At 57.9% G+C, this 27451-nt stretch overlaps 1 protein-coding gene across 5 annotated transcripts in view; it reads right to left on the bottom strand.

Moving 5' to 3' along the window:
• Nucleotides 1-7808, bottom strand: part of SYT7 (synaptotagmin 7) — a 53680-nt gene extending 45872 nt beyond the window's left edge. For 3 of the 5 annotated variants that reach the window (XM_040981885.1, XM_040981887.1, XM_040981886.1), the window contains exon 1: nt 7455-7485. In XM_040981885.1, coding sequence (XP_040837819.1) covers nt 7455-7485 — 31 coding nt within the window. Of the gene's footprint in view, nt 1-7454 lie in introns of all 5 variants that reach the window. The other 2 variants (XM_040981884.1, XM_040981883.1) reach the window with 2 other exon arrangements.
• Between the last annotated feature and the right edge of the window lie 19643 nt (nt 7809-27451).

The raw sequence follows: 27451 nt of genomic DNA, 5'->3' as shown, positions 1-27451 counted from the left end.
TCAAGGAGGTGCTGGTGACACCTTCAGGCCAGTTCCACAGCCCTCCTTTCTGAGTGACAGGCCAAGAGCCAGGCTGGCTTGGGAGAACGGAGGTTTCAGGCAGTATAGCCCAGTGGTTAAGACCTAGACTTTGGTGTAGTGAGGCTGACGTGAAACCTTCTCCCTGCCCTGCCGAGTGGCCTGCACAGCAATGACAATGACATCTCCCTGGCAGGACTGCTATGAAGATGGAATAAAGCGATGTACTTAGGAGCATGGGAGTCTGCTGGGACATTCTGCTTTGCTGTATTGCCTGACTTCAAGCCCTCCTGGCATCCTTTACCTGCCTAAGCCAGGGATCCACAGTTCCTCCCAGCATCAGGCTCTTTGATGCACCTGTGAATACCCCCTCCACAGGAGAACAAATCTTCAGTGAAGCTGGGAGGGCAGCAAAGCTCTTCCCCCATCTCCCCCTACCAGTTTCCACTGTAGGGCATAAGTATGCATGTACACACACACACACACACACACACACACACACACACACAAGCACAGGCCCCAATGCCACCATGCATGTGTAGTGCCAGCCTCCAGTGTGAGGACATTTGCCCTGGGACAACCTCCAGAAGGAGTAGGAAGATATACCCAGGCCCTGCTGTGAATGGGGCCCTGTGCCAGGCCTGTTTCACTGCTGCAGAGACGGACTGGCTCTGGTTGGGCTCTGGTGCTCAGGCCTGGCAGCTGGATCATGAGCTGCGTGGCCCCTTCCCCAGGGCCTGGCCCTGCCGTCCAAGGCAGGGGTGGGGCCTGAACAGATTGTCAGGAGCAGGAACGGCTTCCTTGGGGTCCTGGGCCTGCCCACCTTGCCTCTCCGTCCCTCTCTGATAGGCAGCTGGTGGGGAGCTCCCAAGGGTGTCCATGCACATCCTCTATACCAGGCTGCTGCCTTGCCTGTCCACCATCCAACATGATCCTTCCAAGGCAACACTGCTGCTGTGGGTACCTTGACTCATCCGTGTGATGTTGAGGAGCGGCTAGGCAGAGGTAGGGACAGGTGTGTGGCCAGTTGCCCACCCCTCTCACCACCAATGAGGCCTTTCAGCATCTAGCCTATCCAACCTTCACAAACCTCATCTCCTGGTACAGTCACCCAAGGGTGTCCCTCTCAACCATGTTCAAGCAGCCAAAACCCCTCAGTGCTCTGGCGTGCCGCTTGTGCTGCTTCCATCTCACTCAGCGTCTCTTGCCTGCTGCCATGGCAAACTCCTATTCCACCTTCAAAACCTCACGTTCTACACCCAACTCTCATGCTCTTGAGGTGGGGCTGTGTGGCTGGTTCCCACCTTCCAAGGTGGCTGCAAGGACAGAGCAGCTCATAGCGCCCGGCAGATGGTGGACACACCAACACATTGGCCATGCTGAGAGTGACCAGTCGACACTGCCTCAGGGAAGCCTTCCCCGACTCCCCCACCAAGGAAGTAGCAGTGATGTCCTCTTGGAGCTTCCAGAACTCGCATCCTCACATCAATCATCCGGTGCAGGATAAAGCTGATAACAGCTGCCGTTGGCTGAGTGTTTACTATGTGCTGGGCTGTCTGCTAAATGTTTCTCCTGCCTTATCTCAACTCATCCTCCACCGCCTGGGAGGTAAGAATCACTATCATACCCATTTAATGGGAGGAAACTGAGGCCACTGCAGGGGTACCATCTGCTTTGAGGACATCACAACCAGTGTCGTCTCTGCCAGGATTTTAGCGGGCCGCTACTGGAACACACAGCCCTGGCTGCACGCACATACGGCATTTAGCACATACTAAGTGCTCCATGAGTAAGTGCTTGTTCCTATGGTGCTGTTACAGTACTGTAATCAGGGACAGAGGGTAGCGTGTGCTGGGGACTCCTTGAGTCGCATCCGGCCACAAAGTACAAAGCCCTCCATCCCTGAGGCAAGTGAGGGCATCTGCAGGGTCAGTGGGGCTGCCAGGGCTGGGGGTCAGGACAGCAAGAAGGTCCCTGGACTCTCTCAGGTGTGCTGGAGGCAGCGGCCGCTGGAGGGGCTGTAGCAGGTCCAGCTGGAGAGAACGGCAGAGGCCTGCTGTGTGCTGGCTGCACTGGCCACACTCTCCGGCCCTGCTGACACTACCCCATGGTAATGAGACGGATCCAATTTGTACCCAGAGCCCCGCCGGGAGCAGCTGCCGCGGCAGGGTTTGAAGTAATTTAATTGGACACATTAGCCACACAGCTCTCCTCCGGTCCCCTCATGCATGGCCTCACGCAGGTGCCCCCTCACACAACCTGATTCTGACCGGGCACAGCGGGCACGTGCCTCCCCTTCCAGGACCAGCCCACTGGCACCCCTCCTGGCTCAGCCCAGGGGCTCCCTAGACCCCGAGTTCTCCAGTTTCTCTGATGCAAGCAGCAGCCACAGGAGCCCACTGGGGCTGGAGCTCAGACCTCCCTCCCTGCTGCTGTCTCCTCTCACGGGCGGAGCAGGGTCACCCCCGTGTTCTCTCTCCCGCAGCCCCGAAGGCCCCCAGCCTTCCACACTCGAGGAGCAGGGCCAGCAGCACCTCTGGGATTGTCGCTTTCAGGGTCACTCTCAAGATAGGGACAGTCCCCCTTGGGACTTTGGGGTGGGAAGGGGCATAGAATCAAACACACAGACCAGTTCCATTCAGCACAGCCACACACACACACACACACACACACACACACGTGCGCGCGCGCACACACAATTCTGGGAGTGCTTGTATCTGCACACCTGCAAGCTCCTACAAACACCCCCCATATCCACACCCATGCATAGCCATCGTACATCCAGGTGAGCCTCTGCTCCCAGCAGACAGAGGCCCCGGAGGCAGCCAAGTTGGCAGGTGGGAGGGTGTGGCAAGCGGCAGGTTGGGCCCTGGAGGGTACTGGCCTGGGCACAGGGCTGGGGGAGGGGCCCCTCCCCCAACACTTTCTGTCGCGGCTCCCTGAGCACCTCAGTGCACCTTGCTACAGATACACTCATTAGCTGCTGTTTACAGCGGGCATGGCGCTCAGACAAGCGCAGCTCCCCGGGCTGGACAGCTGCCGCCCGCACACGCACGTAGGTACACACACACACAGCGCCGCTCCCCGGCAGTCCCGCCCTCCCTCCCACTCACGCCGCAGCCCCACGCGCTCGTCACATGGACGTATCAATTCCCCAAACGTCCCAGCTCATGGTAGAAGTCAGCTCCCAGCCCAGCCCCACTGACAACACACCTTTTGCAAGATGCCTTCCCACGTGGGAGGTTAGACTCACCTAGAACAGGCCAGGTATGCCAGCTCCCTTCCCCCACTTCCCACCAACTGGATCCAGAATTCCAGGCACAGTCACCCTGTGGATCCAGCCCCTCCTTTCCATATATCCCAGGCAGACTCTGCTCCAACCTCGAGTGAATTCTGCTGTGCAACACCAAAGCTGTGCCCTCCTGCCACAAGCTGGACAGGGCCCAGCAGGGCTGCCACTGCCACCTGCAAGGTCAGGGACCTCCATGCCCATGCAACTGGCACAATTCACTTGATACTACTGGCTGGGGTTCCCTGGCAAGGCAGGAGGGCACCCAGGCACAGGCTGGCTGCGGCACCTGGCCAGACCAATGACCTCTCTGACACAGAAAGCTGACCTCACTGGTCATATGTGCCACCTGCCGGGCACTGCCCATGGAGCAGGGGCCTAGCTCCATGAAGGGCTGCCCATGCCCACCTTGAATGCCCCGGTGACCTGGAGGAGGCCATGAAACTAAATATTCCTGCCGAGAGTCTTTTGCCCAGGGCACTGCCTCTTGCCCCCTGCAGCCCCCTTCGCCAGCTCCTCTCCCTGCTCTTCTCAGCATCGCTCCCCTGGGGGAAAACAGTTATTGAAAAACGCTCCGTCAGATTCAATAAGGATTCGAAGTCCCTGAGAGGATAGGGGGTGGCAGGAGGGAGCCAGGGGAGGAGGAGGTGTGGGGAAGAGGCGGTCTCACACACGCACACATGCTGCAACAGCAGGGCTGGGGGTGGGGTGGGGTGAGGAGGGGACAGTCCCCGCTGACAGGCGACAGGGCCCTCCGTGTCCCTGAGGCCTAAGCTTCAGGTCAGCCAGGAGCAGGACCCAGCTGCCCAAGGCCAGAGTTGGTTCTCTGGACACCCACCTGTTCCCCTACCTTCCAGCTGTCCTCACCTGCCACATGAGGAGGGTCTAGGGCCTGACTTCCCCTCTACCCTCCCCTAGTCCTTGAGCACCCGGACAGTTGCTGAAGCCACCCTGGCAAACTGCGGCTGCAGCTTGGGGGCCTGACCTGAGCCCCTCTCCTGCCCTGGACTGTACCTCTGCTCAACTCCTCCCTGCCATGCCTGTCGGGAGACCGTCTGACCTTCATGCTCAGGCTCTGATCCCAGCCCAGGACACTGGCCAGGGAGGCTGGGCCTGTACAGATGGGACAGACCTGAGAAACGGTCAGACAGAAGCAGGCCGTCTGGTGCCCCAGCTCCACTTCCTGGCACCCCCTAATCCCACCTCTGAGTCTACCTGGAACTCATGTCTCATATACCAGCCACTGGGCTCTGTCCCTAACTTGTGTCCAGTGAGTCAAGGGCTGGCTGGACAATGTCCTGGACTCCTCTGCCTGGAGGGAGGACAGGCAGCATGTCAAGGCTCCCTGACCCACAGAGTATGTTCTAGTCAGCCCCCACTGACCTCAGGGACCACCTGTGTGGCACTGTCTGCGGGGCAGAGTCCACAAACAGAGTCTTCCTGCACTGAGCTGCCCAGGGGCAGACTCACAGAGCACTGGGGGCAAGGCTGGCCCCACCCCAGCCCTGACGTACTCCCCGTACTTCCCTCTCTGGCCCCCACTTACTAGCTCACTACAAGGTCACCTGTCCCGACTTCCTCCTCCTCCTGCCTGCTGTCGTCCTGACTGCCCACTGCAACGCTGACCCCTGCAGGCCTGCCAAGGCCCTGCTGGGCCTGGGGACAGGCAAGTTGGAGGGACACTGGAGTCCAGCGCAGGGCCAGCTTCAGGATGAAGAGAACGTAAGCAAAGGGCAGAGACAGCTGTGCACAGCCGGCTAGGTGGAGCAGGAGCCTGTGCCCATGCACAGGGTGGGGGTGGGGAGGGGAGTGGTGGCTCTGCAGTTTCACTGGCCTGGGCTCTTTCCCCCCAGTCCCTCCCTCCATCTGTAATAGACAGGGAGCCTTGTGGGGTGAGAACTGCTGCCCTCAGGTAAACTCTTAGCAGAGGGCTCACCCCGTGGGTACCTGCAGAGAGAGCGCAATGAGGAAGGTAGCACACAGGGACCTCCTAGGAGTAGCCTGCCTGGGCCACAGGTAGGGGCCACAGGAGAGGGCAGATGTTGTTTTTTTTTTTTTTTTTTTTTTAAGACACATTGGACCACAGGTGTCTTGTAAGGAATGAGAGGAGGTGAACAGGTACCAGCCCCGTGGGCATTGAAGGGAGATAAGGGACCACCTGAGATACTGAGTAGATAATACCCTGTATTATGTGTCACTCCTACACAGTGGGGGAGACAGTCCAGGGGCTACATGGGTTAGCTGGAGAAGTGAGGCAGCAAAGCTAAAGCTGTGGAGCTTAGAAGACATGGGCAGGGACCAGAGGACTCCCACCCAAAGCAGCGTCTGCCTTCAGCAGCCTTTCCTCACCCACCCAGCCTCTCAGACCTGCCCCTGACACAGCACAGTTGGGCCCTGCAGCTGGGGTGGCCCCCAATAAGGAAAGAGGAGGGAAGGGTCTGGGGGCTGCCAGCCCACCCCACGGGGCAGCACTGGCTCCTTGCCCAGAAGATGCCAAGCATGTCAAGTTGATCTCTGTGGACAGAGCAGAGACACTTGGAGGAGTGGTGATGTCACGGTACCAGGCATGGCAGGGAGTTGGAGGGAGGGAGAGGGGTCGAAGGCACAGCCCTAGGCAAGGGTCCCGACAGGCCAGCCTGGCAGGGGAACATCTTGGCTGCACCCCGCCCCCTGTTCCATCACACATTTACCCCTCCCACCCAGCTGTTCTCTGAACTAAGCTCTCAGCTTGGGAGAGGTGGAGCAAGAAAGAACGCCCCTGTCCTTGGTCCCAGTGCTGGAAACCCACAGCCAATTGGTGTGTGTGGGGGGGTACTCGGTGGGTGACCTGGGTCCAGGCAGCAGAGGGCAAAGGGCTCGCCAAAGGCAAGGTGTGGGGTCAAGCGGAGGGCCCTGCCTCTTCCACCCTCATACCCTAATGCTGAGAAGAATACAGTGGCGACTGCCCAGCAGGGCGGCCTCCACCAAGGTGGGCCAGGACCGCGGCCCATTTTCCGGGAAGGAGAGATAACTCTGAGGCTGCCCCTAGAGGGGAAGTGCAAAACTGGGCTGGAACAACCACTGGACTGTGCTCTGAGCCTCAAGCCTTAGGCCCCTGTCTGCCCGGCAGACCCAGGGGGTCGTGGAGCTGTTTTCCACCCCCAACACTCCCAAGAGTCGGGTGGAGGGGGGCTGGTGGCAGCAGGGCAGCCTAAGTCTCCGGGTCCAGGAGGACGTCCTGGGCTCGGTGCTGGAGAGAAAGCGAGAAACGGAGATGCTGCTGCAGGCATGAAGGCAAGGGGTGGGGAGAGGCAGGTGCCAGGGACTTAGGAGGCAGCTGGGACCGAACCAGGACAGGAGCTACCGAGGACCTGCCTACAGGTGGGCAGTGTGTGAGGAGGCGGCAGCCAAGGAGGAAATAAATGGCAGAGCAATTTCCCTGGGAAGGAAAGGCTCCCGGGCTCGGGCAGGGAGAAGGGCGCGCCGGCGGGGGGCTCTGAGGCCACTCCCCAGTGCTGGGGCCACGAAGCTGGGCGGCTCCGGCCCCAGCACTGGGCCAGGACCCGAGTGAGTTTGGGGTTCTTGGCCTGCCCCTCCCCACGCCTAGGAGAATATGCTCCCGCACCTCCTGCGGTCCCCGCCCCAGAGCCTCCCGGCCCCGGCTGCTGCACCAGATTCCCACTTGTCCGCGGTCGGCACCGCCGGTGCCACCCTGCTCCCCAGCGCCCGCATTTGTGGTCCGAAGCTGCCCGGGGGAGATGGTGGGGATGGTCCCCAGGCGCTGACATCCCCACCCAGGGCTCCGGTGCAGGGGAGCCAAGGGACGCCCCCCAGGGCACTGTCCGGCTCCCGCGGGGGCAGCGGCGGCTCGCTCCGGCACACACGTTGTCCTTGCGCTGCCGGGTGGAGGGGGGGAGGTCCTTGCGGGGACACTGCGAAGCCGGCCCGGGCAGCGACCGGGCTACCTGGAGGGGACGGAGGGCCGAGGTCTGAGCCACGGCCGTCCGCACCCGCGTCCCCCGGGTGCTGCGATGACCCCGAGGGGCCGTCCGTGCGGCTCCGGGCCGGCGGCAAGCCCCGGGGCTGGGGCTCCGAGACGGCGCCCGCGCTGCCGCCGTCCGGCCCGCGGATGCCGGGCGCCCCAGCCGGCGCGCGGGGCCGCGCTTACCTGGGCTGGCCGCCTCCGGGTCCCGGTACATGGTCCCCTCGTCGCCGGCTCCCTCCGGGCTCCTCAGAGCCGCCCGCGGCCGCACGCTGCTCCTCCGCCGCAGCAGGGCATGGGGCCGGGCGACCCCCGGGGGCGGGTCCGAGGGCGGAGGGCCGCGCGGGCTGCACCGAGCCGCCGAGCCGGGGAGCGGGGGCCGCCCGCCAGCCCTCCCGCCGGCCCGCGGAGCACGCCGCCGCCGAGCCGCCTCCCTCCGGCCTGCGTGCCGCGTGTGCGCGCCGGAGCGTGTGTGAGTGTGTACGAGGCCGTGTGTGTGTGTGTGTGTGTGTGTGTGTGGTGTGTGAGCGCGTGTGCGAGCGCGCCCGGGGCACCGCCGGCGCCGCCCGCCGCCGTCGCCGCCTGCGCCCGCTGCCGGCCGCGCGCCGCGCTGCAGCCCGCACCGCCGCCCGGAGCCGCCCCGAGGGCACGGCCGCCGCCCCGCGCCCCGCCCGTGCGCAGCCCCCGCCGGGAGGGCGGCCGGGCCCCCCGCGCCCAGGCGCTGACAGGAGCCTGCGGGTCCCTCCACGCCGCGCGCCCAGCCCAGCCCGGGCGCCTCTGATGGCAGCGGCCTTGCTCCGGCAAAGGGCCAACGGAGCCGGCCGCCTCCTCCGAGGTGCCCTCTGGCTCCGTTCCAAAAGGCGTGGAGATCCACTCCGCGTTTTCCGCTAGGTGGCGGCTCTAGGGCGTCAGCTCCGGACCCGACACCGCGGCGGTCCTTGGAAGATGGGCTGGTGTGTGCGAAAACCAGGACTGGATCTAGACGCCGGCGCCGAGCCTGGGTCCGCCCATCTGGTCTTGAACGGAGCTCGCACACAGCGGGCGCGCCAAAGGCTGGGATCCCTGCCCTCTGTGGGGACTGGGTCTAGTGATCCTCCTCACTGAGCTCCACAAAAGAGGAAAGCAGGCTTTCATCCTCTGCTCATCTTTCTTCAGCAGCTGCCCTTCCACAGGTTCCCCTCTTTTCCCTGGCCCGGGGAGCCTTGGTGGATAGGAATGGAATCTATCCCGTCCCTTCCAAATATGAGGTTCTTTGGCTCTCTCTCTCTGCTCCCTTTCTTCCAGAATCAAAACTGTTTGATCCCAGACAGTGAGAAGGATCCCATCTCCCAGTGACTTCAGAGCCCTGGAGCTGAACCCTGGGTGTCACTGGGTACCAAGACCTCCATCCACACCCACACACCTGCACACGTGGCTTCCTCACAAGGAGACCCAATCTTCCTGCACCAAACAGGTAGGCAGGAGGACCAAATCCTCAGGTCTGTGTCTACCTCCTGCCTGCCCTCTCTGACGAATGCAGTTCACAGGGCAGCCAGCCTTTACAGAGTGCAGAATTCTGACTCCCACCCCAAGAAATCCATTCAATTGGCTTTATATTGCACAGTATGCGCCAGCCACACCTCCAGCTTCCCCTAGTGGAGCAGGCAGCCAGCACGCATGGGGAATCTGTCCCACGTCTTTCCGGTCTCAACGCGCTCAACAAGGCACATACACACACACTCAAACACACACATGCACACACACAGGCACCATCCCCTTGAACTTGCTCAGAGCTCCCTCTCCCCCCCCCCCTCACCCCCCAGCTCACACACATATATTCACCTCCACCCACAGCTTTTCCGGTTGAGAAACAGATAAGGAAATTCCCCCAGCAAGCCTCCGTGAAGCCTGTTCCGGTGAAGACCAGATTTCCTGGGATTACATGTTCTAATTAAAAATGGAAGGAAAAAGAGGCATCTGTAGGTTAAGACCCACGGTTCCCCAGTAGGCGGAAATGGCAGCCCTGGCGCTCTCCTCAGGGGCCCTTCTGTCCTAGCCCACAGCCCTCCACCCTCACGCAGCCCCCTTTGGGAGCTGGCAGCTGCTGGAGTCCCGCCCCTTCCCTGGGGACGCCAAGGTCTCCAGCCTTGCTTTGTTCCCTGTCCCACCCACACTGCAGATGCTGCACCCTCCCACCCCCACCCAGGCGACCCATGGGCACCCTGAGAGCTTCCCCATCCATCAAGGATGGATGGCAGAAGCCCTGTTCTTCACAACTCATGGAGCTTTCCAGAACTGATGGGCAGGCCATCTGACAGATGACTCAGGCCACCCTGCTCAGGGGACAGATGGTGGAGCCCCTCCCTCCAGGAGCAGGACCTGACTCAGGGAACAAAAGGCCCCAGAGAGGACAGTCCAGGCCGCTGGCGAGAGAACCAGGCCTCGGTCCCGACTACCTGTCTTTACTCAGCATCAGAGGCTTCTCACGCGACTCCCCGTAGCCTGTGCTCCCCTGAGAGTTCCCAGCCAGGCCCTCACTGATACAAGAAGCCTGAGCTCCTGCACTCGCTACAGGCCCCAAACGGCCGGAACTGCACAAGTCAAGCCTGGGCAGTCTCTCGCACGCGCTAGACAGAGCTGTGCCAACTGGGGCTCTGAGAATTGTGGCTATTTATTTTTTAATTTCCTGCCAAAGTCTCCTCCTAAAGAATCTTAAAGATGCCCATTTTCTGTGCCCCAATACTTTGCATGGAGTGTGCAAAGAATAGATGTTTGCAGTTCCGCCCCTTGGATCCGTATTTTCCTGTGGCAGATGCCTCGGGGTCCCGATTTCTACATCTGAGAAATGAGGATGAGAATTACAGAGATTTCTCTGGACCGCTGTGATGGTCAGTGGATGCTATAACTAAAGCATTCAAAATGAGACTTGGGCCATACCATTTCTTCCTGATGGATACCGAATGCCATTATGACTGCTGTTTTTTTTTTTTTAAAAGATTTATTTGTTGTTATTGCAAAGTCAGATATACAGAAAGGAGGAGAGACAGAGAGGAAGATCTTCCATCTGATGATTCACTCCCCAAGTGGCCAAAACAGCTGGAGCTTAGCCAATCCAAAGCCAGGAGCCCAAAGCCTTTTCTGGGTCTCCCACACGGGTGCAGGATCCCATGGCTTTGGGCTGTCCTTGACTACTTTCCCAGGTCACAAGCAGGAAACTGGATGGGAAGTGGGGCTGCTGGGATTAGAACTGGTGCCCATATGGTATTCCGGAGTGTGCAAGGCAAGGACTTTAGCCTCTAGGCTATTGCGCCAGCCCTGCTGTTTGTTCTTAACACTACGCACATACTCCCCCATTGCCACGTTTCACCTCTTAGGGAAGTTCTTCCAGGTGTCCCACCTCAAGCCGTCGCATTGGAAGGTCTTAACACTTCTACTGGAGTATTAGTGACAGCCAAGGAAACTGTGAGTTCCTGTCTGCTGAGCTCTCAGAAGGGACAGGACAGGTAAGCAGGTGCTCTGAGAAGGGAAAGCCTGGGCCTCTGGGTTTCTGTTTTGCACCCCCTTCCAGTCCTCGGTGGAGATTTGCCCAGCAAAGCCCTCTCTTTGCACAATGCGCCGGCCCCTGTGTCTGGGCTTCCGTGACGTGGCAGGAGATGCTGGCAGCAACTGGCTCCCTTAGGAGCTGCTGTGCCATGTGCTGGGGACTCCTCCAGCCTGTTACCAAGCTGGCACCGTCATCAAGGCCAGGTGCCCTGGGTCAGCTGCAGGGAGGGATGTTCTGTCCCTCAGGTGCAGACACTGGCCCCTGAGGCCACATGGCTCTGTTGCTAGGCCACGGCTAGGAGGCAGGGCTCCTGGGTCTCCTCCTGGCCTCCGCCTGGCCTGGCCTGCACTGCCGCCGCCTCCCCTACCTCTGTGCCCCCACCCCCACCCTGGGCTACGGCTACATTATTAATAAAAATGCTGAGGAGGCGTTTTGTGCAGCTCACGTGATGGAACAAACACACCTCTCTCTCCTTGCTACCATGCAAATGACCAGAGACTTGGGCTAAACGTTCGCCTGATCCAGGAGGGCCAGGGCTGCGTCCAGCAAGAAGGACAGCACCAACATGTCCCGTTGCTGGGGCAGGGGCAAGGACTGTCTGCCACCCCCTCCCTGCAGAGGGCGGTTCCCTGGGCTCCTGCTTTCTTCTCTGTAGAGGGTGAGACTGGAGAAGGCTCCCGTGAACAGCTGCCATCTCCCCAGGAAGGACGAGGCAGCAAGTTCCCAGACGGCATTTACAAGCTCCTAGTGTGCATGGACTGCGGAGCTGCCTACCCGCTCTGGGCCGAGGGACCACCGGAGGGCAGAGGCCTCCCTGGGGGGGGTTACATGGGCTGGGTTCTATTTTACAGGGCTGCACCAAGAGAGACAGAGTCTGACCTGTAGCATCAAGGGCAGCATCCATGGACTTGACTCTGGTCCTGTCTCCATGTGTCTCCCTGGCTGTTTGGACTGGTTCCTTGACAACGTGACCCTTAGTTTTCTCATCCATGAAAATGGGTTAATAATTGCCCTTCCTGCAGAGCTGTGAGAATGTACTCGGACAAGAAGGTCTCTGCTGGCTCTGTGTACTGTCTTGATTACCCAGGCACTGAGGACCCTGCCTGGGGTTGACCTTCCAGAGCCGCAGGCCCCCTCAAGGCTTGCTCTCCCCAGACACGTTCTCCAGCCAGAACCTGCACCCGAACCATCTGTTCCCCCACATGCTTGTTCCCTGTAGCCCCTCCCCCACTCTGGAGCCTCATACAGTGCCTTCCTTCCATGGTCATCCTGACTCCCCCACATGCCTGATGCCCCATCAGCCAGGCAAATCCCTGCTCCCAAGATGACCCTCAGTGGACCCACGTGGACCCCTTCTGGAACTGCTCCCAGACTCCCTACTCTGAGATGCTTCCCACCCCCCAAGACCCCTGAGATGGCTGAGAGCCAAGAGGTTGGCAAGACCTCTCTCATGAAGAAACACCATGGTGGGCCCAGCACGGTAGCCTAGCGCCTAAAACTCTTGCCTCACATGTGCCAGGATCCCATATGGGCACCAGTTCTCATCCCAGCAGCCCCACTTCCCATCCAGTTTCCTGCTTGTGGCCTAGGAAAGCAGTCGAGGACGGCCCAAAGTCTTGGGTCCCTGCACTTTTGTAGGAGAGAAAGAGGCTCTGGGTTCCTGTGTTCGAACTGGCTTAGCTTAGCAGACAGCAGATCTTCCTCTCTGTCTTTCCTCCTCTCTGTATATCTAACTTTCTAATAAAAAATAAAATAAAATAAATCTTTAAAAAAAAAAAGATATACACTGTGGCGGCACCTCAACCTGAATGGCCTGGGGCAAAACTGTTGAATCCACCTGAGCCTCAGTTTACCAATTTGTATCCTAAAGATAATCCTTTTTTGATCTCGATTGGGTCTCAGACCCCCTTGGGAAGCTAACGTGCCCCCTAGGTCTCTCCCACACAGGGACAAATCCTGACACCACGGCTTGCATTGGATGCGCTGATGGGAGGGGTCTGCCACAGGTTTCGGATAACGACCCCGGCCCACAGGTCGGGAGAGAGCAGTTTCCTAACAGTCTGAGCCCAGTGCCTGCCCGCCTCACCCTCCCCACGGTGGTTTTGGGGCATAGGGGGGCTGCACGGCAGGTGATCTAGCCCCACTGTGCTCCCTGTCCTGCCCCCTGCCCCAGGAGGTGGCACGGGTGGAGCCAGTTTGTCAAGCAGCTCAGACTAGCGTTTTCAGGCCTTCTTGGAACCCACTGAACCGCTTCACCTGCCTTTCAAGGTATTTAAAGGTTCTTTGACCAAATGCTTTTTGATCCTCAGCTGATGGGAACCAAGCCGAGGCTTTCACCAAATGCCCCCTCCCTCCGATATGCTGAGTCTCTAAGAGCTCTTTTGATGGCACAGAAATCTTCTGTGGTTTGTTTAAAGCCCTGGCCCTGCCTCCACCTCCCCCAGAGCCCCAAGCCGGTCAGCTCCAGCCTCCACCAGCCTCAGTGGCCCATCCCCAGCGGTGGCCTAGTTAATGGGGGCCTCCCAGGGCCAGACGACTCGCGCCTGGAACAGTTGGACCCCCGAATCCAAGCCCAGCTGGCGGAAGGTCAGGGCCTTCTCCTCCCAGGGAGCCCCTGCTGTGTATGCAGAGGACGCAGCGGGGGTTGGGGGGGGCGCCTACACTTCTGCCGGCCTCGCCTGGGTCCATGGTGGGGGTGGGGGACAGGCGGTGATTAACCAGTGTCCACGGTCTGCAAAAACGACACTGATCAGTCTCATGAGGAGACGGGTAAACTAAGGCTCTAGGCAGTCCCAGGATCAGGCTCCAGGGTGCAAGAGAAGGCAGGAGCCAAAACCCACTGCACCAACACAGACCCCTGCCCGCTGCAGCAGCCGCACCCCACCGGCACTAGGCGTTCCTCGCGCTTCGGATCCTCCAGGACCTGGGGCGAGTCCCATCCTGGCTGCAGAAGCCTTGCGGGTGGGGAGACCGTATGTGGCGGCTCCCCACAGTGGGGCGTCCGCAAATGCCCAGCACAGGCTCAGGGGCACCACCTGCCGCTTCGCACGTCCCCCAGCACGGGCGTCCTTCGCTCCAACTTGCAGGGGCCCACCAGCAGCGCCCATACTATCCTGGCCCCGGCAGGGACAGGGACAGGGACCGGGGCGGGGACGCGCGTGCGCGGAGGGGGCGCCGCGGAGCCCGCGTGAGCAGGCGAATTACCGTGCACCGGCGCCCGGCCAGCAGGTGCGCAGACAGCGGGACAGAGAGAAGCGCTGGGAGACCCCACCCCGTCCCCCGCGGGAGTTCAAGGCCGCAGGGGCGCTAGCAACTTCGGGAGCCGAGCAAACTTAGGACCTGGGGCTGGAGGACTGCCGGACTCCTTCCTCTCTGCCCTGCCGACCGGCCGACCGAGATCCAGAACCCCATCTTGGCTTAGCAGTAGTCATCATAGCATCAGTCACTATTTATTGAGCTCTGAAGGCTGGTCAGGCCTAGGTGCCAAATGCAGAATGAGCACTACCCAACTTTACAGGCTCAACAGCCCAAGCAAGAGGGTGCCTTGTGACGCCTTAGGATGGCGAGGAGGCTAAGGGTCCATGAGGTCGCACTCAGCTCTGGTCCCATGCATTCCAACTTCCCCAGCTACTGGCAGGCACGGGTCTGCCTCTCAGCCCGGGTGGCCCAACTCATGGGGTGGAGGGGGTACAGGGACCTGGAAGCAGTGGAAACAAGAAAGGGAAGATGGGACCCCTGCCTTGGCTGACTGCTGCGTTTCCTCCTGCCCCCTTCCCTGCTGCCACGCTTGCTAACCGTGGGTGGCCCCCAAGGCTCTGTCCTCAGCCTCCGCCTTGTTCTCCTCACCCCACACTTTCTTCCTCTTCGTGATCTCATCCACTCCCACAGCCTCAGCTTTTGCTTCTGCCCAGCTCCCAACCCTGTCTCTGGGGCTCTGACCTCCCTCCCAGCTCTGCCTCTCTGTTCTTAATGAGGCATCTCCACCCAAAAGCTGAGGAACTCATTCCCCTCCAGGAGCAGCAGCCCACTCCCCGGGATGGCGCCAGGCCTCTGATTCTTCCTGGCCCCAGCCCACACCTCCCCCCCCAAACCCTCTTGATGTGCTTCCCCCCTTGGTCGGGTAGGTGCTTCTTTCCACAGAGCCACTCACACTCCCATCACACACTGCACAGGCCTTCCCTTGGTCAGGCACTCAGGCCTTGCCCCCTTTGCCTCAGTGGCAGCCCTGGGCCTCCTCCTCCAGCCCCTCCCTTTCTCACTGTGGTTTTCAGGGAGACAAGATGTCACGCTCCTGAAAATTGGGCTCTCAGTGGCTTCTCACTGCCTGTGGAGTAAGGCAAGTGACCCAATGTCCCATGGTGTGACCCACTGCCCACCTGTCTTGCCCAATGCCTGCCTTCAGCTGCAGGCTGTTCCTGAGTCTCTGCCTTGCAGTTCATCTCAAACGCCACTTCTTCCAATCCCCCACGCCACCAGCTCTCTCCTCCTCTGTAACCCCACAGCATGCCCCAGCTAGTTCTCTGATGGAATTGTCTAATAGCATGGATTTCTACAATACTTCTCCGTGGCCGCTCTCTGTCCATCTCCCTGTCCTTGCTGTGGACTGAGAGCTCTCCCAAGGCAAGGATGGCTCATGATGCCATCCATCCTCATCTACCTTCTGCCACACTGTTATCGATCGAGTCAGCTAACGTGAATTGAGGAGCTGCTATGTGCAAAGCCCTGCGATACAGAGTCTTCCCTGGGGAAATGGGCATCGAGTGGCAAAGGGCGCTCATGGAAGAGTGCATAGGGTACAGTCACTGGGAACCACCCCCTGGGCAGGCATTGCTCCAGGTTCCTCAGTGCCAGCCCTTGGCCAAGGTCCTATGCGGAAAGGCAAGTCTGATTAAGACCAAACCTTGCTGTCCCTGATGCACAAAGTGCAGGTATGAACGAAGCATTCTGGGCCCGTAGGAGTCCAAATGATGCCCTTGGTCCTGGGGAGATCCAAAGCTCCCCCAATGCCCAGTTCCTTGCATTAAGAGCGAGCCTTGGCAATCCTGGCAGAAACTGGTTTCAGGAAGGGAGCCGACTTAGTAAGGACAGAAGGCAGGAGTTTGGTGCAGCTTGGGACGCCCACGTCTCATACTAGAGTGCCTGGGTTTGAGGCCTGGCCCCACTTTTTTTTCCCCAGATCTATTTATTTGAAAGTTAGAGTTAAAGAATGAGTGAGGACAGGAGGACAGGAGGGAGGGATATAATATCCTCCACAGCCAGAGTTGGACACCATCTAAAGTCAGGAGCCAGGAGCTGCTTCTGGTTCTCCTACATGAGTGGTAGGGGCCCAAACACTTAGACCATCTTCCGCCCCTTTCCCAGGTGCATTAGCAAGGAGCTGGCTTAGAAATGGAGCAGCCAGGACTGGAACCAATGCCCATGTGGAATGTTGGCATTGTAGGTGGTGACTTTTCCTGTCATGCCACAATGCCGGCCTCCTGGCTCCATTTTTTATTCCAGTTTCCTGCTAATATACATCCTGAGTGTACCTTATGGCACAGCAAGTGATGCACCTGCCATTCACATAGGAGGCCGGGATGAAGTTCTGGGCTTTTGACTTCAACTTGGCCCAGCCCCAGGTACTGCTGGGAGATCTGTCTCTGTCTCACAAATAAAAATGAATGAGCGAATTAATTTGAAAAATAAAGACTAAAAAAGGAAGGTTATTTGGAGCAGAGAAGTGACGGGGCATTGTCCCAAGAAGTAAGCAGTAGGCCAGCCACCTACCCCAGAGGGAGATCTTGTGGACAAATGAGACCACAGACATGCCATACTTGGAACTCCTGGGAAAAGAGCCACATTGGCACTTTAAAAAGGCTGTGGGAGGGCCCAGCACCATGGCCTAGCAGCTACAGTCCTCACCTTGAATGTGCCAGGATCCCATATGGGTGCCGGTTCTAATCCCTGCTGCCCGGCTTCCCATCCAGCTCCCTGCTTGTGGCCTGGGAAAGCAGTTGAGGATGACCCAAAGCCTTGGGAGCCTGCACCCGCGTGGGAGACCTAGAAGAGCTTCTGGCTCCTGGCTTTGGATTGGCATAGCACTGGCCATTGTGGTCACTTGGGGGAGTGAATCATCGGACGGAAGATATTTCTCTCTGTCTCTCCTCCTCTACATATATGACTTCCCAATAAAAATAAATAAATCTTAACAACAACAACAACAAAAAGGCTGTGGGATGGACCAACCCCATGGTGTTGCAGGCTAAACCTATGGTACCAGCATCGCATATGGGTGACAATTTGAGTCTTGTCTGCTTAACTTCTGATCTGGCTCCCTTCTAGTGGCCTGGGAAAGCAGCAGAGGATGGCCCAGATACTTGGGTCCCTGTGTCCACATGAGTGATTCAGAGGGAACTCCTGGTTCCTGACTTCAACCCAGTTCAGCCCTGGCTATTACAGTTGTTTGGGGAGTAGACCAGCAGAGGAAAGATCTGTCTGTGTCTTTCTTTTTCTGTGGTTTTTCTGCCTTTCAAATAAATAAATACATCTTTATGATTTTTTTTTAAAAAAGAAAAAATTTTTTAAATATTGTGAGAAGCAGGATTAAAAGATTAGTTTATATTGGTGCAAAATTTTTTTAAGATTTTTTCATAATACACATCTTCATCAACTTTCTGAAGATCTCTCATATGCATGGGTTTCATTTTGTGTGTGTGTGTGCTAAAGAAACATATCTTTTAAAAAACTGGAGAGGCCAGCGTTGTGGCATAGCAAATTAAGATGTGGCCTCCTCTGCCCTCCAGCCATCCTTCAGTGAACTTCTGCTTGCCCTCTGTGCCCTCACAAAGACCCCATTCAGCCCTCAGGTATGAAGATAGAGAGAGGTGACAGCCTCTAAGGTGGGGGACGTTGAACACGTGACCTGGCTGGAGCCTGGGCTGAGTGACCAGATGTATTAGGTGCAGGTGTGATGTGCCAGGCACTGCTCTCACACTGGGGCCACAGCAGAGGAAGCTGCATCCTGGCAGGCGGATGCAGGCAAGACCAATGCATATTGCAGCAGTAGCTAATGAGTAAAGTGGGAAAACAAGAGATCTAGGGAAGCTGGCAGTGATCAGGGAGTGTGGGGACTGGGGCAGGCAACATGGAGCAGAGACCTCTGAACAAGGCAAGGAAACAGTCAATGCAAGGGCCCTGAGGCCTGGTGTGGGATGAGGAGCTCAAGAAGGTTTGTGCTGGGGTCCTGCAAGCGAGATGGGGAGGGAGGGAGAGAGACATCTTTTCCCATCTGCTGGTTCGCTCTTCAGATAGCCACGATGACCCATCTGGAACCAGGAGGCTGGAGCTTCTTCCAGGTCACCCATTGAGTGCAGGAGCCCAAGGACTTGAGCTATCCTCTGATCCTCTGCTGCTTTCCCAGGTGTGTTAGCAGGGAGCTGGATGGGAAGTAGAACAGCCAGGACTTGAACCGAGGCTCCAATATGATATGATGGCCTTACTGTGTCTCCGCTGCACCATAGCACTAGGCCACAAGGACCATTTCTGATGGGGTGGTGAGGACAAAAGCCAAACCCGAGTGAGTTGAAGAGTCAACAGGACAAAGAAGTGATGAGAGCAAAGAGAAATGACCTGCTGCCACAATGGGGAACGGGGATGCAAGTGTTAGCCAGCAAAGCAGAGGTAGGCTGGGGGCAGGTTTACGCAGACAGCAGGAGACCTGCTCAGCCGGGACCAGCGAGGCAGGCTGGGAGACTTATAGGAGCCCCAAGATGCTGGGCTGGTGGGTGGAGTGTGGGCAGTCCCCTCCCCTGGGCCTTGGAGAGGCAGAGTGTGGGTACAGATGCTGGGGGAGGCATGCATGCCTCTGCAGATCCAGCAGTTCTTGTGAGAGACCGACCATCTTCAGGGAGTGAGAAACAAGGTCACCGGCTGAGGAGGAGACGTGGAAGGTGGGGAAGGCCATGAGACAGTCACCCTCCTGGAGAAGAGGGCCGTGGCGAAGGGCCGGGAGCCATAGCCGGGTGTTTGCCTACCTCACCAGGCTCGGGCCTCTCCTGTGGGCTGCATCTCAGTGTCTTTCCACTCCGCTCGTTCTCCCGGCCTGGACTGTGCATTCAAACAGTTAAGTTTGAACGCTCTGTCACCAGTTTTCTCATCTGTATATGGGGGCAATGACTAACAATCTGTTTGGTTGTATTTTGCATCTGTTGCCTGACATGGTAGTGGACTCGGTAAACAAATAGCGAGGGGAGTTAGCTCCCAGCCCCTGCAGGCCAAGGAGCTAGGAGAGGAGGGCAGGTGTCCCGTCTACACACATGCAGATGGAAGCGAGCCCACTGTGTGGCCCAGGACAGTCCCTCGCTCAGTCCAGGACCTGACACGCACTGGTCACTCGTCCAGCAGAGTGTGCTTGGATTGACCTCCCTTCTCCAAGGCACGCCCTCAGGACTTCCCCAGCCAGGCCCTTCCTGTTTTCTTCCAGGACTCCTGGGGGCCATTTCCTCCCAGGGGTCAAGGTGGGGGTTGCTGTCTCCTCTCTCTCTCTCTCCCTGGAACCCAGAACCTGGAACCTCCCTGGACTCAAAGAACTTTCAGATCAGGATCTTTGGGACTGGGGAAAAAGAGGAGAGGGAACCCTGTTGAGTGCATGAGTGCAAGAATGTGACTATGGGCATGCAAATATGTGTGTATGAAAGCCTAAGTATGTATGAATGTTCAGTATGTGCATGTGTGTTATAACTATATGTGTGTGAGTGTGCATGAGTGCGCGAGTGTGTATGTGTAGGGAGGGGATAGGAGGATTAATGGGGGCGAATGTAGCTCTGCAGCCCTCTGCCTGGTTGGGAGGAGCCTGAGCTGAGAGCCTGGCCCAGCCCTGAGTAGGGATGTGCTCTGCCTGGCCCGGGGGTTGCCTGTTCCTGGAACGTTACTCTCTACCCCTGGCCTCTTTGCAAGGGGCCGGCGAGCAGCCAGAGCTAATGGGTCAGAGTGGGCTCCGTGGTGCTGTGAAAGCTGCCCGGCTCCATACCACAACCACAGGCCTGGGGGGGAATAAGTCGAGAGGCAGCGCTAAGTGCCAGCCTTGGGGGGAGGCATGCAAAGTGCCCTGCCCCTCACTCCCTTAATGAACCAGCTGGTATTCACCATCAGCTTTGGTCTCCAGCCCTGGTGGAGGGCGGTGCCCACGCTGATGCCTGGCTGCCGTGTATCCTGCAATAAGGCTTCCTAAGAGGGTGTAGGCCCTGGGAAGGCTGCTCTCTTCCCACTCCTGTGCCCAGGCCTGCCCTTCACTCAGCACCCCAAGGTTATCACTGCCAGGCACGGCCATGCTGGTGATGTCGAGGAGGAGAATATATTGTGTCCTGGGCAGTGTCAGGCATTGGGAGTACATTGGCCAAGAAGATACTGCCTGAGCTCACACTGGCACCTTAAATCCTTGTAATACCTTATGTAGTAAATGCTGCTAGACCCACTTTCCAGATGGAGAAACTGAATCAGGCATCAGTGAGTGGCAGGGCAAAGATTGAAACCCTGGTATGTCAGACCCCATGCAGGTCCTGACCCCGGAATCCTTGTGGTTTAGCAGAGAGAAACTTGGGCAGGGGCAGACATCCAGGGGTCACTCTTGGGCCTAGAATTTGAGACAGCCATCCTCTTTCTGGACCTCAGCTGCTCCCCTCCCTCATCCCAGATGATCCAGAAGGTTCTGTCCAGCATCTCTGTGATTTTGGAATGTGAAGACATTTGGCAATCTGACCACCAGAATAGCCAGGCAAGAATGTCGCTTCTCCCTGGCCCCACATCCCCAGGAGGCATAGGGGGAAGGAAACTGTGTGCCACCTCAGTCCTCTGGGTGATCCCACCCGCCCCCCATTTCCATCCCTAGAGCTGAGCAAGTGCTAGTCCTGACCCCGCCCCTCTAACCTGCTGTGTGGTTAGGAAAGCCCCGCCCCTTCCTGGCTGAGAACACGCCCACTGCAAATCTAATTGCCAAAATCCAGAAGCCCTTTGCAGGGAGTGATTTACTCAGGCTCTGAGAGCCCACTGGCCCAGGAACCGCCAGCACTGCCTTGCCTCCTCAACCTGCAACAAAGAACGCTGGGCCTGCCCCCAGCTTCCTCTCGCCCCAAGGAGAAGAGAGGTTTGTTTCTCCAGGTAGGGCTAGGTGGTCTGCAGGGCTCTGCAGGACCAGGCTCAGAGCAACACACCTGCCAGGTATCAGGAGGGCCGTTTCTGTCCTGTCCTTTTTTTTTCTTTTTATCACCATCCAGTGTGGCAGTGAGTGAGGGTGCCAGGGAGAAAGATGTCTGAGATGGAAGCTGGGCCAGCAACACTCAGCTGGGTGGGCATCAGCATTCAGGTCTCCACCCGCCTCTTGCCGGGCAAGAGAGCCGACCACCAACCTCCTGGGACCTCCTCCAGCTCCTTCTAGCCGGCATAGGGGTTTGCGAGGCTCAATTCCTAATTCTCTATTAAAAGGTGCTCAGGCAACAGGGAGGAACATAGAGGCCCAGCCATGGAGAACCCCAGCAGGCTTTCTCCACACTGTTTCTTCCAAGATTTCTCAACCTAATTCCTGTTCGTCCTTTAAGATCCACTTTAGGTGTTGTGCTGTCTCCTCCAGAAAGGCCTCCTAGCTTCCCCAGGGCTATTAAGCAGCTCTGCTTGGGTCTGTTCCCTGGGCTTCCTATAACCAGTTGGTCTGTGGTATTTTTCCTCGTCAGACTGGGAGCTCTGAGGGAAAGGCTGTGCCTTATTTACCTGATGATGCCTGGGCCCATAGTGTTTCTCCAGAGCTGTTTTGTTGAATGAATGGGTAGTGACTACACAGATTTCTAAGATCAACTACACGTCAGGCCTGAGTCAGGCAGTGGTCAGTGGAAAACAAGACCCAGACAAGGCCCCTGGAGTACCCACACATTCTGCAGCTCAAGATGTGGCTAGAATGAGTGTGAATGAGGCTGTGGGGGCCTCTTGGAAAGCCATGAGGGGCCTCAATGACAACTTACTTGGGGGTAGGGGTTGGGGCCAGGGACCTGGCTGGTGGTCCACAGAGAGGTTGCTTTGTTCTGGGCCCAGGCCAGCACCCAGGAGCAGGCAGATTCCAGGCTGCGAGCTGAGTCACTTTATGGGGCTCCATTTGCAAGGGAGACCAGATGCAGGCTAGAGGTCCCAGCTAAGCAACAGCTCCCGGTCAGGTCTGGAAGGGGTGGGGCCGTCCATGGCTCTGAACACAGCCCCTGGAAGGAGGCGACACTAAAAGCTTGTCAAACAGCTTTTAGCGTAGGAGGTAGCCGCACATTTCAGCGGCAAAATAACCTGTAACGTTCACTTGGCTGGGCACGGGCCTCCGAGATGACCTGGCATTGGCTGAGGCACAGAGGTCCTGCGTGCACACAGAATTCCACACTGGCAGGTGTGTGCAGGAGTGGGGGAAAGGAGGGTATGTGTGGAAGATGCTAGAATTTCTGGTTGTCTGTCCAGCCAGGCAGTCCTACCTGGCTGTCCCTGGAGGGTGAGGAAGCCTCAGTGTTCCAGTCTTAGGGGTGTCGCAGCATGCTGGCACACACAAGGGAGATTCCGCGGGGGGTGGGGGTGGGGAGACTCCTGGGGCTCCCAAGCTGACGTCTTCTCCCCTGAGTCCTTGTGGCTGCTTTGGGAGCTCTGGACCCTTCTCTCCCCTCTCTTCAGGCACAGGAAGAGAAAGGTCCTGAATCCAGATGGTACCTCCATCTAGGGCCCTGGAAACAATCCCTACTGCCCTCAGGCCTCATGGGAGAGGGGCTGAGCTCAGGTCATGGCCACTTCTTTGAGAAGGCCTCAGGGATGGAGTTCACCTCCAAGGCCACTCCCACGAGGCCTGCCTCCCTGGAACACCTCTCTGAGCTTCAGTTTTCCTGCCTGTCAAGTGGCTGGAAAGTGCTACAAAGCCTGGTCCTTGCACCATGTCTTAGAGAGTTCAGCTAGGCAACTGCATACCATCTCCCTTTGTCTTGTGTTCCTCAGGCACCAATATTTATTTTGTTTGCCACAGTATTCCCAGCCTTGGAGCGATCCACTGGCTGCTGAGCAGGTGTTCAGTAAGTGTTGGGAACTTTGAAACTCCCAGGAGCGCCCCCTCCCCGCTCCTCACTGTGAGCCCCATCCTCCTCCTTCTCCTCCCCCTACCCTGCTAGATTCTATTTGGTCCCCTCCGAGACTGGCTGCATCACAGCCTCCTGTGCACGTGTTGATATACAAATCTGGAATCCTCCCCCTTGTTTCTATTCCACCTTCTCCTTCCCATAGTGGGTGCGTGGGAGCTGTGTCTTCTTTTAGATCCCCCTGGCCCAGCTAGGCAGGGTGCCAGGGCCTGGCGGTACAGCCAGTGCTCAGTGGAGCTGTGTATGGCCTGCTGGTGACATCACAACAGCCTGGAACAGGCTCTTCCCCCAGGGAGACCACCATCTCCAAAGCCCACTGGCCCCATAAACTTAGCCCCATGGGATTTCAAGGGCCAAGCTGGACCGGAACGAGAAAGATCTACACTGGTTCAGGCCTAAGGATTCACCCATTTCCAATGCCTCTGGGGGTCTTGGCCTTGAACCCACACAGCTGGAGCTCACTAGGTAATGAAGATGGCAGTAGGTGATGGTGGGGAGGCAAGTGCAACCAAGGGGGCTGTTCATTGGTTAAGCTGGGGCCTCCTCTCAGGGAAATGGCTTTCCTGGCCAGAGAACTGGCACCTGCCAAGACAGAGAGGCTGTGCTTGGCGCTGAGTGTCTGGCTGCTGGCTGCAGCCCCTGCGTGGGACTCAGTTTCCTCACTGGTAGCGGTGGAGGCGGTAGGCCTCAAGGAAAGGAACGAAGGATAGTTCTGGGAGTCCCACAGTGGCTTCATAAGCTCTGACACCTGCCTTCTGCGTGTGTGAACCCGCAGGACAGGAATCTGGATGACAGGCAGGTCCTGGTGGCTGAGCAGGTAGGACAAACAGGGCTGTCTGTTTAGGCAAGGAGGAGAGTTGGGAATAGGCTGGCACCAGCCAATTAGACTGTCTCTCCAGGTCCTGTGTTTGCTGATGGAATAAGGGAGCTGGGTGTGTCAACAGTGAAGAGGAGGTGGCCTGCCTTGCACACGCAGGGTGCAGCTGCAGGAGCCCACGGAGCCCAGTGCTCCGTTAGGTGCCTAGAAAGCTGGCTTCCAGCTTGTATCTAGCAATCTTTACCAATCCTAGCTTAACAGCAGGGGCAGTGGTCTGGCCCATCCTGCTCTGGGAGTGGGGAGAGCCCCTTGGCACCTGGGCCTGACCTCACCATCCCAGGATGTCCATCCCAGGATGGTCCCATTGTCCTGAGGATTCTACTTTTCTTTTGCCACCAACATGATGACTGACCTCTGTGGACTCCAGTTTGTCTTTCTTTCTTCTGCTTCTTCCTTAGGACTGATTCGTGGGCCTGGCACAGTGGCTCAATTGGCTAACCCTCCCCCTTCAAGTGCTGGCATTCCATCTGGGTGCTGGTTCGTGTCCCAGATACTCCATTTCCCATTCAGCTCTGTGATTGTGCAGGCCTTAGAACCCTGCACCCATGTGGGAGACTAGGAGGAAGCTCCCGGCTCCTGGTTCCTGGCTTTGGATCAGCTTAGCTTTGGCCATTGCAGCTACATAGGGAATGAAACAGCAGATGGAAGATCTTTTTGTCTTCTGTCTGTAAAATCTGATCTGCCTTTCCAACAAAAATAAATAAATCTTTTAAAAATCTGATTTATTTGAAAAGCAGAATTAGAGAGAGAAAAAGGCCTTCCATCCACTGATATACTTCCCAAAATGTCTGCAAAAACATGGAGTTGGGTCAGGTCAAAGGCGGGAACCTGAAACTCCATCCAGGTCTCCCACATGAGTAGCAGAAAACCAAGCACTCATGCTGTTCTCTGCTGCTTTCCTGTGTGCATTAGCAAGGAGTCGGGTGGGAAGTGAAATAGCTGGGACTTGAACACTCATATGGGATGCCAGCAGCACAGCCGACTGCTTAATCCACTGCAACTCAACTTCACATTTGCTGTCTGGAAATGCAAGGCTGGGAGAGAGATGTCCCAGCAACGTGAAGATGGGTATCCAGAACAGTGCTGCTTAAGCAATTTGCCCAAGGGTTCTTCCCTGCACCCAGAGCCCTCTAGGCAGGGCTGAGATTGGCTGAGCAGCCAGCTCCTCTGGCCTCCAGGGCACAGGGCCAGTGTAGCTCTATGACTCTGTGACAAGGTCTGGAGTCACACAAACTGTGACCCACACCCTGGTGCTGCTCTGTGCCCCTTTGTCCCTCATCTGTGACCTGGCAGTGATGACATCAACCCGGGACAGTGTTGTGACCAGCAGTGGGATGCCTTCCAAAGGCACAGGCAGGTGCTGTTAAGCCTCAGGGATCATGGTGCTCACCAAGGATCCCCACTGCTCCGCCCACTTCTGGGAAGGAAGGGGCAGCCATGGGGGAAAGCAGCCATGAGCCAAGAAGGCGTTCAGGGAGCAGATGGTGCAGCCTACATGATGAGCAGCCTCTGCCCCTCACCCTCCTGCCCTGTACCCTGTGCATGCACCCACGGAAGTCAACAATTCAGTTGTCTTTCAGTGAGCCCTTTACCCTGACACATACACACATGCTTGTACACACACACACAGGAGACCCAGGGCTCATATTCAAAAACTATCTTCCTGCATGAAGTCAGATAGAGGATGGAACTGGGGCAAAGGGGAGGAAGACAAGCAGATGAGATTCTGAGGCTCAAGCAGCAGGATCCAGAGAGACCCCAGGCCTCCTGAGCCCCCAGCCCAAACTCTGTCCTGTCTGGAAAACAGGGCAAGGGGCAGAGCTGTCTGCCCTTACAGCAGGGCTGCGTTGGCTCCACCCATCCTCCTGGGGGCCCAGGGCGTCCCTGAGCTCACCCTGTGGAGATTCATTCCCGCAGGGGCAGCAGATGGTGGTGGAGCCTGCCGGGAACGTGCTGTCCTGGAGCCAGCTGTTGCACAGATGTGAGCGGGGAGGGGCAGGTAGAGGGGGTCAGGAAGGTAGGGACCTGGGGCCGCTCAGGCCTGAGTCACTACCACCCGTCAGCTAGGCGAGTGATAATGAGGAGATTAGGGTTATTATGGAGGCATGATTTGGAGCGCACTTGCTCACCCGAGCAACCGCCGGCAGAAGGCTGAGCACGCACGGCTGCCACCCCAGGTCTGCTGAGCCTCTGTCCTCCCATGCACCATAGCAGCCTCCACACACCTCATTAGACTTGCCCACCTCTGCCCTCTCTGAAGGCATCATCCCTCCTGCTCCTGTTCCCCTGTTAGCAGGGCAACACAGAGCCAGGGCAGGCGTTCCTACTCATGGGCACAAGACGTCCCTGCTCACCTGGGACTGAGACACGGTCAAGTGGAGTGAGGACCCAGCCACCAGAACCAGTCCTTGTCTGTCTGGTCACCTGCCAGGGGAGCACAGAGGTCTAGGGGCCAGGGATACCTCTGTCTGTGCTGGGTCTCATGTCTCTCCCTCTGCCCCGTCTGTGCGGGAGCACCACCAGCAGGACCCAGCAGCCTAGGGCTGAGCGTGACTGAGGTTCACCTTTTTCCCTAACAGGTACTGTTCTAAGTGCTTGGCCTCATGTGGCATTCAGATGCATTAATATCCTCGATTTGATGGAAGCAGTAACTTGGGCCGGGAGGGGTTAAGTAAGTCAGGAGCCAGAGGCAGGCATCAGACTGAGGCATCCTGATGTGGGAGGCTTGGCAGTGGTCAGTGTGAAGGTCCTGGACACACATCACAGTGTGAAGGTCTGCATGCACCTGCTGTGGTGAGGGGAGAGAGACCCGCCTCTCCTTGTGAAGTTGAATGAAGACCCTCCGGGATCGGCACAGAGGGAAAGCCATCTCTGGGGGCCTTGTCCCTAAGGAGTCACCTGCTTCCCTGCCCCCGCCCCCAGATCCCAGCACGGGCATCCGAGCCAGCAAGGGCCCACTGTACACCAGAGCTGACAGGGAGCCCTCACTCCATCCCCCACCGTGGAGGGGGTAGGTGGCACTCTGCCTCCTCCACATCGCCGCTGCCTCCTGGAGTCAGAATCCAGGGAGACCGTCTCCTGGCAGCCGAGCTCCCGCTGCCCCGCACGGATGTCTGTGACGCTGCCACACTCACCCGGGAGCCCGCACGCGAGCTGGCATGGGGCTGACACGGTCTTGGGAGGAGAAGGGGGCATCTGGCCAGCTGGAGGTGCCTGCCTGCCTCCCATGGGCAGGTGCCAGCAATCGTGCACCACTCAGGGAGTGTGGGCAGGTGAGACACGCCCTGGCATTGTGAGGGAAAATACATGGTGCAGGTTGGCAGCAGGTGCACAGTGGTGGGGAGAACTGTCCTTGGATGGGATCCTGAGTGCTTTGGTACCAGTAGGGTCAGCTTACCCAGGGGTGTGGACACTTGACAATGGCTGTGGAAAGGATGTAGGATAGTCTGTCTTTCTCCACCTGAGAGGCAGTACCCCTACCTGCTCTCCTCTGGTGCCTTCCTCAGCCAGACAGACCTGGGGAGGCACATGGACAGGACAGCTCTGTCCACTTTGGAGTGGATCGGGTCCCCTGGCAGTTCTACTCCACTTCCCAGACTCCTGAGGTTTCCTCTGAGGAGGGTCACAAGATGTCATTCCTTCCCCTGGAATCATTTCAGTT

This window comes from Ochotona curzoniae, unplaced genomic scaffold, assembly GCF_017591425.1.
Source record: "Ochotona curzoniae isolate NIBS_2020 unplaced genomic scaffold, NIBS_Ocur_1.0 contig_3527, whole genome shotgun sequence".
Lineage (NCBI taxonomy): Eukaryota > Metazoa > Chordata > Mammalia > Lagomorpha > Ochotonidae > Ochotona > Ochotona curzoniae.
This window is presented reverse-complemented; position numbering and strand designations above follow the sequence as displayed.